General features: G+C 46.5%; 1 protein-coding gene across 1 annotated transcript in view; it reads right to left on the bottom strand.

Moving 5' to 3' along the window:
• The window catches only part of RRN3 (RRN3 homolog, RNA polymerase I transcription factor), a 33,728-nt gene extending 30,957 nt beyond the window's left edge, over positions 1–2,771 (bottom strand). Inside the window, exons 1-2 of the mRNA XM_049768284.1 lie at positions 2,653–2,771; positions 563–668 (exon numbers count right to left, since the gene is read on the bottom strand). Of these exons, the coding sequence (XP_049624241.1) occupies positions 563–668; positions 2,653–2,741 (195 nt within the window). The 5' untranslated portion in view covers positions 2,742–2,771. The remainder of the gene's footprint in view (positions 1–562; positions 669–2,652) is intronic.
• Between the last annotated feature and the right edge of the window lie 10,451 nt (positions 2,772–13,222).

Here is a 13,222-nt window from a genome sequence, read left to right as displayed (position 1 = left end):
TAAATATCTGAATAAAAAGTCGACATCTAAAATGTGTTTACTTACATCTACTGATATTCATTTAGTGTAAGTTATAATTGCCTTTGACTTATTTTATCTTTGCTCTGTAAGGGGTTGGGGGGGAATAGGACCAGGGTCTGTCAAAAGCACCTGCCTGGTGTGACAGAGGGAAGGAACCTTTAGACCTCATGCTTGTTGTGCACAATTTCTAAGCTACTAGACCTTCTCCCAGGGGATCACAAACAGCAAGGCTGTCCTTACCACCTCAATGAAATCTCAAGCCACCAAGCCATCTTTAGGCACCTTCTGTTTTGGGGTCACACCCGGCAGCGCTCAGGGGTTACTACTCCTAGCTCTATGCTCAGAAATCCCTCCTGGCAGGCTCAAGGGACCATATGGGATGCCAGGATTCGAACCACTGACCTTCTGTATAAAAGACAAACACTTTAGGCACCTTCTAACTGTACTTGGACCAAACAAAATCAAACCTCAGGATATCAATTATCTTTCAATAAAGCTTGAGAAGGAGAGAGGAAGGACTCCATATCTTAATGCCTCTTACCTTTTTGTATTTCAGCAAGACTTCTGTCACGGTTCCACCAAACCGAACAGTTTTTCTCGGTGGAGAATTGAAGAAATCATTTTCTAATGCAAGCATATCTGAAATCCTGTGGAACCAAGATTATCAAGCTATTAAAGGCATGACAAATAAAACTTTTCTAATTGCCAACATTTACTTAACTCTCATGGTTCAGAAGAACCACTACTGAAATCTAACTGGCTTCGGTGTTTCTGCTCTAACCCCCAACAGTCTTCATCCGGTGACATAATGCTCTTTCAAATGCCTAAGACAGGACTGAGTACAAACACTTGCTTTGCACAAGGTGGACCCAAGTTTGATCCCCGAGGCCACATATATTCCACCAAACCCCACCAGGAGTGATCTACTAGCACTGAGCATTGTTATAAGTCCTAAGCACAGTTGGATGTCGCCAAAAAAAAAAAAAGAAACAAAAAATTTAAATCCTAAAACAGATTACTATGCAATACGGCACTACCCTACTAAGATGCTCTAAAAAGATCACACTTTGGGTTTGTTGATTTTTGGTTTCTTTTTGTTTGGGGGGTACACCTGGCAGTACTCGAGTTACTCCTAGGTCTTCACTCAGGAATTCTGATGGTGCTTAGGGGACCATAAGGGACACCAGGGGTCAAACCTAGGTAGGCCGTGTCAAACCAAACACCCTAATCACTCCAGCACCTTCCCCCAAACTTTGTTTTGAATACAATACAATCCCCAGCTGGGGAAATAGCTTAAAGGGCTGGTGCACCGGGTTAGCAGGTGAGAGCCCCTCCATTCCATGCCCAGCCCAGCCACCTCCTGACCTCCAAGCACTGCTAGAGTAGTCTAGGCCTGGACCCCACAAATCAAAACATCCAAACGCCTTACCACCCTAGTCCTCAATTATGTGGCCCACCTTCCCTGCTGACCTCATCTCAGCCACCTAGTCATCAGTCACTGTTCCTTGGGATGGGAAAACTCACCAGGCTGGTTCCCATTTCACTCGCTGCTCTCAGACACACTCACTCTTTCCTCCCCATCTTGGGTGGACTCTGATCTCCATCCAAGTTCACTCAAGCTCAAAACGTCACAGCCAACTTCTTCATCAGAAACCTCAAGTACCCACCCACCACCTCTCCGTCCTTAACTCCCACCCTTAATATAACCCAGTGTACTTCCCAGCGCTTATCGCTACTTTCAAACCAATATCAGGGCAAAGCAAGCCTGTCAGTCTCCACTGACAAGATGACATTCCCCAAAGCCTAGCGCCTAAGTGGGGCGATCAGTCAGTAACACCCACCCATGCCATCGTGAATTTTAGATGCTTGCTTCTTTCTGGGTAAGGGGCCTGGGTGCGAACGTATAAAATCCGACTCAAGAATCCTCAACTGGGGCCGGAGAAATAGCATGGACGTAGAGCGTTTGCCTCGCATGCAGAAGGACGGTGGTTCGAATCCCGTCATCCCCATAACCCCCGTGCCTGCCAGGAGCGATTTCTGAACGTAGAGCCAGGAGGAACCAACCCCTAAGCACCACCGGGTGTGACACAAAAACCAAAAAAAGGCCTCCTCAACTGTTTAACAAATACATGTGTCGAAAGAGCTGGCTACAACTTCAGATTCTGTATTGGGGGGACTGGGAGGCCAGGGATGGGGGGAAGGAAAAAGAAAAAGGGGGAGATCTGAATGGAACACAACCTAGACCCTTCTTCGAGTTCTTTGGCCCCCCGTTTGGGGGAGCACAGGCTCATGTCCAAAGGGCCCAAAGTGGGTCTTCCCTGCCTCCCTTTCCACCCACTAGGCAAATTAATTTTATTTAGTGTTGGTTTTGGGAGTCACACCCGGTGATGCTCAGGCTAAGTTACTCCTGGCTCTACGCGCAGAAATCGCTCCTGGCAGGCTCGGGGGACCATATGGGATGCCGGGATTCGAACCACCGTCCTTCTGCCTGCAAGGCAAATGCCTTATCTCCATGCCATCTCTCCGGCCCCCTCCATCCAGAACCAAGGGCCCCTTCGGATCCGTTCGCTTCATCCAGGCTCTCTACGCCCAGATCCGCAGAGGGGGCCACAGGCCTGTCTCTTATCTTACCCCGGCCTCGAGGCACCCAGCGTCGGGACCGCGGAGGCCGCAACGGCCCCATCTCCGGGGAAGCGCGTGTGAAGCAACGGTGCCGCCATGAGGGACCCGACGATCTGCGCCTCGCGCCGGAAGTCGCGCTCGCTTCCTCTCGCCTCGTCCCGCCTCCGCGCCGGAAGTCTCGCGGACGAGAAGCGGCTTTCAGCCAATCAGGAGCCTCGCCTCCGTGGAGAGCAGCGAGTTGGGCGAGCTAGAGCGCCGCACACACACACGTGTCTTCCCTGGCCCGCTTGGAGGTCTAGGTAGGTAGTTCTCTTTTGCCCAGGCCTAACACTTGGGAGAGTTTGCTGGGTCGTTCGCTGAGTTTCCTCCGAGTTGTTTGTTACATTGAATGGAGTCAGGCCGGAGAGATAGCATGGAGGTAGGGCGTTGGCTTTGCAGGCAGAAGGACGGTGGTTCGAATCCCGGCAGCCCATAAGGGCCTCCTGAGCCTACCAGGAGTGGTTTGTGACCACAGGGCCAAGAGGAACCCTGAGCGCAGCCGGGTGTGACCCAAAAACAAAAATAAGTTTAAATACAATTAGCAGTGAGTTTAATAGTTCAGCTATTAGATATTCCGCTATTAATAAATCAGCTAATAGTTCAGGGAGTCCTGTGACAGTTCTTTTTTTTTTAATTATCTTTATTTAAACACCGTGATTACAAATATAAATGTAGTTGTATGATTACAGTCATGTAAAGAACACCCCCCTTCACCAATGCAGGATTTCCACCACCAATTTCCCAGATCTACCTACTCCCCACCCCATCCACACCTGTACTCGAGACAGGCTTCCTTTTTCCCTCATTCATATACATTGTTATGATAGTTTTCAGTGTAGTTATTTCTCTAACTGCACTTATCACTCTATGTGGTGAGCTTCATGTCATTAGCTGCACCTACATGGGAAGATGGGGGGAAGTAAGGGTTGGGACTGAGGCAGTAAAATATTAGAAATGAGCTTTGTAGGGCAGTATCAAGGTCACAATACAAGATGGATATTATGGATATATAGAATATATGCATACAATAAATCAATATGAAAACAAGGAGAAAAAATTTCCACTGTCTGTCCCAACATAAACCAGTGTCCTGTGACAGTTCTAAAGACTTGGCTGGACTTACATGCAGCACAAGTAGGAAAAGTTAAAATCAGTTGCTAAAATTAGTTATACAGATTTAAGTTTATTCTTGCATAAAAAGGCTATTTTTTTCTTAAAAATACTTTAAAACCTGGGGCTGGAGAGATAGCATGGAGGTAGGGCATTAGCCTTGCATGCAGAAGGATGGTGGTTGGAATTCTGGCATCCCATTTGATCCCCGGAGCCTGCCAGGAGCGATTTCTGAGCCCTGCTAGGTGTGACCCAAAAAAAATATATATATTAATGGAGTCAATCTGTCAAATGGAAGCCAGGAAAGCTTGGTGAAGTAGAATCCGAGCACACTCGAGTCTGGGCTGTGGATCCTCGAGGAGGGAAAAAAAGTGGTTTAAGAAACTCCTCGTCCAAAGGTGTCCACAGTGTGGAGATGCTGAGCAAAGAAACCTGAGAGACTTTGCCCTCCATGTACTTGAAATTTTGTAAAGAAATATGAGCAGAGGGGCCGGAGTGGTGGCACAAGCGGTAAGACATTTGCATTGCACGCGGCTGACCCAGGACGGGCCTGGGTTTGATCCCCAGCGTCCCATTTGGTCCCCCAACTCAGTCAGAAGTAACCCCTGAGTGTCACCGGGTATGGCCCAAAAACCAAAAAAGAAAAAAGAATAGAAATATGAGCAGAGTGGGCCAGCCCAGCACCGCCACCAGGACACTTTCAAAGAGTAGACTTGGTTTGGTGCCATGGATTCTGGGAGCTGCAAATGGGAATTGCTTGGTTTTTGGACTTACTGCTTGCACCACCACTCCAGCCCCTTTTCTGCTTGGAAATGTGGGGAGATGCTGCCCTCCTTAGATTGTGGAACTGTCAAAAGTACGTGAAAACAGTGACAGCAAACTGTGAAGTCTGCTGCAAAGGTGATCCCTGTTCCTGATGATTCCACTGTTTCATTTTGTTTGTTTGTTTGTTCTTGTTTTGGTGCCACACCAGCTGTGCTCAGGAATTCCTTCCTATGATCAAGAGGCCATATTTTGGGATGTTGGGGATCGAACCCGGGTCGTTCACATGCAGGACAAACCGCTGTACCTGCTGCATTATTGCTCCGCTTATTTTTTGTTGTTTTGTTTTACTTTGTTTTGGTTTTGTGTCATATCAGCGCAGCGCTCAGGGATTACTCCTGGCTCTGCGCTCAGAAATTGCCCCCTGGCAGGCTCAGGGGACCATATAGGATGCCAGGATTAAAACCACTATCTGTCCTGCATTGGCTGCTTACCCTACTGCTGTGCTATCTTTCAGGCCCCAGGTCCTGCTCTTTCTAATCTCGCTATTTTGAAACTGCACCAGTTTGTGGGGCAGAAATCATCAGTCCCCTAAACCAGAGCAAAGGGTATGTGCCCTAGAAGCTTACAAAGACTCCTCAAGAATGCTGTTTAAGGACCCCCTGACACCTGTAAGGACACTCCCACCCCAATCCAGCAGAGCCCAGAGTGATTCCTAAGGCAGAGCCCTGAGCACCTCTCAGGGTAGAGAGATAGTACAGCAGGTAGGGATTTTTCCTTGTATGAAACCCACCCGGGGGCGACCAGGGTTCTATCCCATATGGTCCCCTAAACCTACCAAGAGTGATTTCTGAGCACAGAGCCAGGAGTAACCCCTGAGCACCACCGGGTGTGGCCAAAAACAAAAAAAAAATGGGGTCTGGATGGATAGCACAGAGGGTAGGGCATTTACTTTATACACAACTGACCTAGGTTCAATCCTCAGTACTCCATATGACTCACTGCCAGGAATAAGCCTGCCAGGAATAAGCCCTGAACAGCTGGGTGTGACACAAAAGCAAAAGCAAAAAATTGGACCTGGAAGATAATTCAGCAGGCCAAGCACATGCTATGCAATATCATATGTGCTTTGCTTTTCAATCCTAGCACTACATGGACAACAGATCACCACCAAGTGCTAATCTTTGAGCACTGAGCCAGGAGTAGCCTGAGCACCAGGTGTAGCCCAAAATCTGAAAAAAATAAAACATTAAAACTGCATTCTAATGATCCGGAGAGATAGCACAGCGGTAGGGCGTTTGCCTTGCAAGTAGTCAGTCAGTCCATCGTTCATTCAAATCCCAGTATCCCATATGGTTCCCCCATGCCTGCCAGGCACAATTTCTGAGTGCAGAGCCAGGAGTAACCCTGAGCACTGCTGGGTTACCAAAAGAAAAAAAAAATGGCTTCTAAGGGGCTGGAAAGATAGTACAGTGGGAAGGGCATTTGCCTTACACACCGCCTACCTGGCTTCAATCCCTGGTGCTCACCAGATCACTGCCAGGAGTGATTCCTGAGCGAAGAGTCAGGACTAACCCCTGAGCACTGCCAGGCATGAACCATAAACCAAAAAAAAGTGCCTCCTGAAAACAAAAGCAGAGGCCCAGGAGACAGCTCAAAGGGTTAGAGCTATGCCTTGCATGAATTAGGCCTCAATTTTGACCCCCAACATCACTTGCCCATCTCACTAGCACCACCACTTGTGTTCCCTAGTGACCATGAGCACTGTAAGGTCTGAGCAGAACCACATCACCCAGCCAGAGCAACCAACTCTCAAGCCCGCACTGCAAAAAGTAGCCCCGGGTCCTGTAACACTGCAGGGGGACCCCTCATAATAAAAGCAGTAAAAAAAAAAAAAAAAGCAGAGACTGGGGGTGTAACTCAACAATAGAACATGTGATATGCATATGCAAGGCCCTATGTCTCATCCCTGTCACAGGGCAAGAGACAGCTGAAAGCAAACCAGCATTACAAAGAGGATCCTTGACACCATAGTCACAAGCACTTATAATTACTCTGAGCTGCTCTATTCCAGGATGAGTTTTTGCTCTATTCTCATATACCCAGAAGAGCCATTAAACTTTCCTTTTTTTTTTCCAAAAGAGCAGTCTTCCCTGGAGACAAATGTTACAGTCATCCCAAGAGTGGTTCTGGGTTGGCTTCTCTCTTTCCTTTCTTGTTTATTTAGGTCTGGGGGTTGGAGATGAGGGACTTAACCAGCAAAGCTCTGGGGCTAGTCCAGCAAGGTATCTGGAGGTCTTTCCTAGAGGTACTCAGGGATCCTTGCAATGCTGGGGCTTGAATCCAAGTCATCTGCATGCAAAGCTTACACTCCAGTACATTGAGCTATCTCCCCATGTACCACTTCTTGGGGCCACACTTAGTAATGCTCAGAGGGGTTACTCCTGGCTCTGAGCTCAGGGATCACTTCTAGCAGGTGTTCGGAGACTCTGTGCAGTGCCAGGGATGGGACCCAGATCAGCAGCCATGTACAAGGCAAGAGCTCTATCCTCTGTACTCTCTCTCCTCTCTTAGGCAGAAAAGGAGAATGATACACAAATATTTTAAGGCACCAGAGAAGATTGTCATTCATGTTAGGGTCATGAAGTCTTAACTCAGTTTAAATGGGAGAACCATTTTGTACCAAATGCCTTCCAGGTAATCTTTGGTCTTGCTGAGAGGGTCACTTAAAAATGCTCAATGGGGGTGGGGGGAGAAAGCAATGGGGTCAGAGCGATAGCACAGCAGTAGGGCATTTGCCTTGCACGTGGCTGACCCAGGATGAATCTGGGTTTTATCCCTGTCATCCCATATGGTCCACCAAGCCTGCCAGGAGCAATTTCTGAGCTCAGAGCCAGGAGTAACCCCTGAGTGCCTCTGGATGTGGCCCCAAAACAAAACAAAATGTTCAGCAAGGGCCTGAGTGATAGTACAGTTAGGCCCTTGCATGCATGCAACAGACTTGAGGTCACTCCCAAGCATTACATTTGGTTCTCCAATCACAACCCGGTTTGTTCCCCCACCCCATAAAAATTATTCAACAAATGTTTTTCAAATGAGTGGTAGAGAAGACTCAGATCAATGATTTCTAACATACAAAATCAATAGTGGATCTTCATTTGTTCCTTTCCCCTTTCCAAAGAGTCAACAAGAGTTAGGACCACATTTCATTTGTGCATTTGAACCTAGGTAGACTACAGGCAAGGTAAGACAAAAAGAGTCAACAATGATTTTCTATTGACTATATAAAACCCCATTCATGAATGCAAAATAATGCAAATATGTTTGGGGTTTTGGGCCATACCCAGCAATTCTCAGGGATTACTCCTAGCAGGCTTGGGGGACAACATGGAATGCTAGGTATTGAACTCAGGTCGGCCATGTGCAAGGCATGTATCCTACACATTGTGCTATCTTTCCCCTTTTGAGCTTATCTAAGAATCATTCACTTAGAGCAATTTCCCATAGCGGGTGATTCCTCTCTCCAGAGGTGCTGGAACAATTCAGAGGTGCAGCAGTAGTCTCAGATGTGATTGAAGAGGGCATTTTCTGTACCTTTTTTTTTTTTGGTTTTTTGTTTGTTTGTTTGTTTGTTTTATTTTTGGGCCACACCCGGTAATGCTCAGGGGTTACTCCTGGCTATGTGCTCAGAAGTTGCTCCTGGCTTGGGGGACCATATGGGACACCGGGGGATCGAACCGCGGTCTGTCCAAGGCTAGCGCAGGCAAGGCAGGCACCTTACCTTTAGCGCCACCGCCCAGCCCCTGATTTTTGGTTTTTGGTTCACACCCGCAGCGCTCAGGAGTTACTCCTGGCTCTACGCTCAGAAATCACTCCTGACAGGCTCGGGGAACCATATGGGACACCAGGATTTGAACCACAGACCTTCATGAAAGGCAAATGCCTTACCTCCATGCTGTCTCTCTGGCCGCTGTACTTTTCTATAATAGTAGATTTCCAGGCAAATACTGAGGGATTTTTTTTTTCTGAAAAGGGGCATTAGGTATTAACGCAAATAACTTTGGAGTCCTCTGACTTGGAGTTTTATCTCAGGCATGGAGAGATATGATTGCTACTTGGGGGGCTGTTCTGTGCAGGGTGCAGAATGTATGACCTCTGGCATCTTCGCTAGATAACAGTAGTGAGCTCTTCCCTACTATGATCAGAAAAATATCAACAATAGAAAAAAAACTTTGAGTGTGGTCCTCTTGGGAACATAATGTCGAAATTCCCAACCGTTGGCCAACGTAGAGCTCATCCTGGAGAAAGCTTTCATACAGGGTCAGAGCACTAGCACAGCAGGGAGGGTGCTTGCAGACCCAGTTTTGATCCTTGGCATCCCAGATGGTCTCCAGCCTACCAGGAGTAAACCCTGAATACCACTGGGTACTCAAAACAAAAACAAAACAAAACAAAAAAAAGATAAAGAAAACTTTAGACCAATTGATGGTACAAAGCACATTTAGAACAATTAAATGGATAAAAAAGAAAGATATAAAAGATACGCAAAATAGGGGCTGGAGAGATAGCATGGAGGTAAGGCGTTTGCCTTTCATGCAAGAGGTCATCGGTTCGAATCCCAGCGTCCCATATGGTCCCCCGTGCCTGCCAGGAGCAATTTCTGAGCATGGAGCCAGGAGTAACCCCTGAGCACTGCCGGGTGTGACCCAAAAACCACAAAAAAAAAAAAAAAAAAAAAAAAAAAAAAAAAAAAAGATACGCAAAATAGTCACAATACTTCAATTATTACTTTTAATATTCTTGAAGGAGAATCGGTTTATAAACACTATTTTATTGTTGGAAAACAAGGGCGTTTGTGTGCACAATCTCTCTGTAGCTGAGTGTCCCTTAGGGTGTTTGCAGATTTCCCCCTTCCCTTCCCTTGGCTTTTGCGGCTGCATGTCCCTGGGGGTGGGGGTGTTGCACACATACTTTGTTGTCATGTGCTGGGAAGATCAAACATTCAAAGATCACTGTAGCATTGGCCCTAGAAAGACATTGCGGTGGTGCTCAGATCAAACTTCAGGCCACATACCAAACCTGCAATGCAGGTGCTTAATCTCTGTGCTCTCTCTCTGGCCCCCACATTGGTTCTTTCTTGGGATGATGTCAATATGACCTTACTAACTAGAGCTAGACTTAAGTCCCAAATATATATATATATATATATATGTATAGACATATATATTCACAGATATTTATTAATATACATATATATTGGTTTTTGGGTCACACCCAGCAGTGCTCAGGGATTACTCCTAGTTCTGCATTCAGAAATTGCTCCTGACAGGCTCGGGGGACCATATGGGGTGCCAGGATTTGAACCATTGTTCTTTTGCATGCAAGGCATATGCCTTACCTCCATGCTATCTCTCCGGCCCCCGTGAGTATATTTTATCAGTCCTGCAGGAAAAAACGAAGTGAGGATATGATCTCATTCTTCAAGAGATTTGCAGATCTACATTCTGTTTTTGTTTGGGGACCACACTGGGTAGTGCTCAGGGCTTGGTATTCTCCTGACTCTGCACTCAAAGATCACTCCTGGTAGTGCTCAGTGGTCCATATGGAATGTCAGGTTCAAACCTGCATCAGTCAGGTGCAAGGCAAGCACTCTATCCACTGTACTATCACTCTACTCCCCAATTATTTATATACCCTTCAAAATCCTTTAATAAAGATTTTTTGAAAGCTAGAACTGTAAGCATTACTATTTAAGAAAGATGTTAATAGGCAGCCCCCTATTAATTATACACACACACACACACACACACACACACACACAGAGGCCTTTCATCAATATCTTTTGGGGGGCATACTTAGTGATGCTCAGGAATTACTCCTGGCTATGTGCTCAGAAATCATTCCTGGCTTGCGGGACCATACGGAATGCTGGGGATCTAAGCATAGTCCATCCTAGGTCAGCAAATGCCCTACCACTCCAGCCCCATCATCAATATCTTGATTTAAATTTTAGCCTTATTCCTTTGCAAAACACTCCTCACCGAGAGGGCAGGGAATTTTATAGCACCTCTGTTCTCTTCCCATTGGGAGCTAATAGTGAATCTTTAGGATGGGGAGGCCTCGCAAATGGTTCTGAGGGGCCCAGAGGCCATCCCTGGCCAAGTGGGTCACAGTCCAGTGTGAGATAGCCCAAGGGGTTCTTTGTCTAAGGCCCACCAGGACCATTTGGTGTACTCAGAAGCCCAAGGCTTGCGGACCATTTGGTACTGTGGACTGAACAAGGATCCATGGCCTAAGCCCTTATCCCTGTACTATTTCCCCACCCCAAGTCCTGGAGGTTCTTTACCGTGCACCTCAAGACCAAGGAGCACATTCATTTCCACCCCTGCATCCCCCAGGGCCTCCCATCTGGCAAATGGTCTGGTCCCCTATCATCTTTCCAGAAAAGATGTTAATCCGTATTTTTGATAATTTAGGGTCAATATGGAAAAATGGGTATTAGCATTTGCTCTTTATCCCATATGATATCATGTTTGGAACAAACAGATATTATGTACATGAAAATAAACACCTGGAAGCAGTTTCCAAGATGAATACCCATGGAGCCTACACTTTGGGTAACATTAGAAACTGTTGCTAATGTCTGAGAGGTCTGTTTTCAGCTTAGTACTAACTGGTAGAGACCTCAGCAATTATTCTCTAATTATTAGCCAATTGCCCTTACTTTATAACAAAGCCCAGGAGGATTATGGACATAAAACTCCTTCATTGGGGCCAGAGAGATAGTATAGCAGGGTGGGTGCTTGCCTTACACATGATCAACATGGTATTGACCTCCAGCATCCCATACAGTTCCCCAAGCACCACCGAGAGTGATTCCTGAGTACAGAGTCAGAATAAACCTGAACTTCACCGGGTGTGGCCGAAAATATTATAATACTTCTTCATAAGTGTCTGAGTCCCAAGCACAGGTCTCATATGTCAAAAAAAGATTTAAAAATCCCTTTCGCAGCACACCCTTCCTAAAAGCACAGACTGACACCTGGTAATCATAGTGCTAAATGCTTGTCTGTTTTTCTGGACATGGAGTTCTGGGAGGGCAGGATGTCTTAGTGCTGGGCAGGAGGCCTGGCACTTACTAGAAATTCAATAAATGGGGTCAGAGCAACAGCACAGTAGTAGGGCATTTGCCTTGTACACCAGAAGGAACCTGGGTTCAATTCCAGGCATCCCATATGATTCCCCGAACCTGCCAAGAGCATTTCTGAGCGGAGAGCCAGGAGTAACCCCCCTCCCCCAAGTACAGCCAGGTGTGGCCCAAAAACAAAAACAAAAATGCACTAAATGCCTGGTCAATAAATGTGTTATTTGAAGTGTATTGCATAGCTCTTCTGTCAAAAGAATAATTCTTCTAGTAAGAAATATTAGAGGGTCGGAGAGATAGCACAACTGTGGGGCATTTACCTTGCATGTGGCTGATCCAGGATGGACCTGGATTCGATTCCCAGCATCCCATATGGTCCCCAAACCTGCCGGGAGCAATTTCTGAGCACAGAATCAGGAGTAATTCCTGAGTGCTTCCAGGTGTGGCCCAAAAACAAACAAACAAAAAGTAAATACGGGCGCCAGAGAAATAATACAGCAGCCCAGGCGCTTGCTTTGCACAGGCCCAGGTTCTATCCCTGGCAACCATACATGGTCCCATGAGCCTCGGCAGAAGTGATTCCTGAATGTAGTAAGCCCTGAGCACAGTGGATGTAGGCCAAAAGCAAAAACAAATCCAGGGAGCTGGAGCAATAGCACAGCAGTAGGGCCTTTGCCTTGCGTGCAACTGACCCAGGATGGACCTGGGTTCAATCCCCAGTATCCCATATGGTCCCATGAGCCAGGAGCAATTTCTGAGCACATAGCCAGGAGTAATCCCTGAGTGTCACCAGGTGTGCCCGAAAGCAAAAACAAAACAAAACAAAAATTCAAACAGAAAAAAAATTAGCTAGGTACCACATTACTCCTTGTTACCTATCTAAAACTTTCTATTTGATAAGTTATTTGGGCTCCAGAAAGTGGCTCAGCTGTGGAGTACTTGCTTTGCATATTTGAGAACCTGGTTTGAATTTCTGGCAGCCTGTTTTTCCAGACCAAGAAAAATAATCATTCTTCTGTATTCAAGAATGAAATCTACAAGCTTTCTGGAGAATTCTGCTTCTTGATTTTGGATAGGCAGGGCAGTGATCAAGGGCTACTCTCAGACAAAGTGCTTGGGGGGGGGTGAGAGAATATTGCTATATAGTGCTATGGGCTAAGCCCCAGGATTCCATATGCAGAGTAAACCTTCCAGCCCTGTAAGATTTCATTTCCCTTGTGTGTTTGTGGGGAGGGGCATATCCAGTTTTCCGTGAGTCTTACTCCTGGCCCTGTGCTCAGGTATCATCCCTCCCTGGCAATGCTTGGAAACCATATGGGTTGCTAGAGATCAAATTGGGGTTGGCCAGGTGCAATACAAGTGTCTTACCTCCTATACTCTTTGCAGCTTCCTGTAAGGTGTGCAGCCTTGAATCTCTATATATGTTATCATTATTCCTTTTTCTGGCACTAAGTTTTAGAAGCAACTGGTCCCAAACTCTGGGTTTTCTCCTTGAAACAACTGGATTGAAAATAATTTCAAAGG

This window comes from Suncus etruscus, chromosome 2 (assembly GCF_024139225.1).
Source record: "Suncus etruscus isolate mSunEtr1 chromosome 2, mSunEtr1.pri.cur, whole genome shotgun sequence".
Taxonomy (NCBI): Eukaryota; Metazoa; Chordata; class Mammalia; order Eulipotyphla; family Soricidae; genus Suncus; species Suncus etruscus.
Note: the sequence above shows the minus strand (reverse complement) of the source record. Positions and strands in the feature narration are given on the sequence as shown.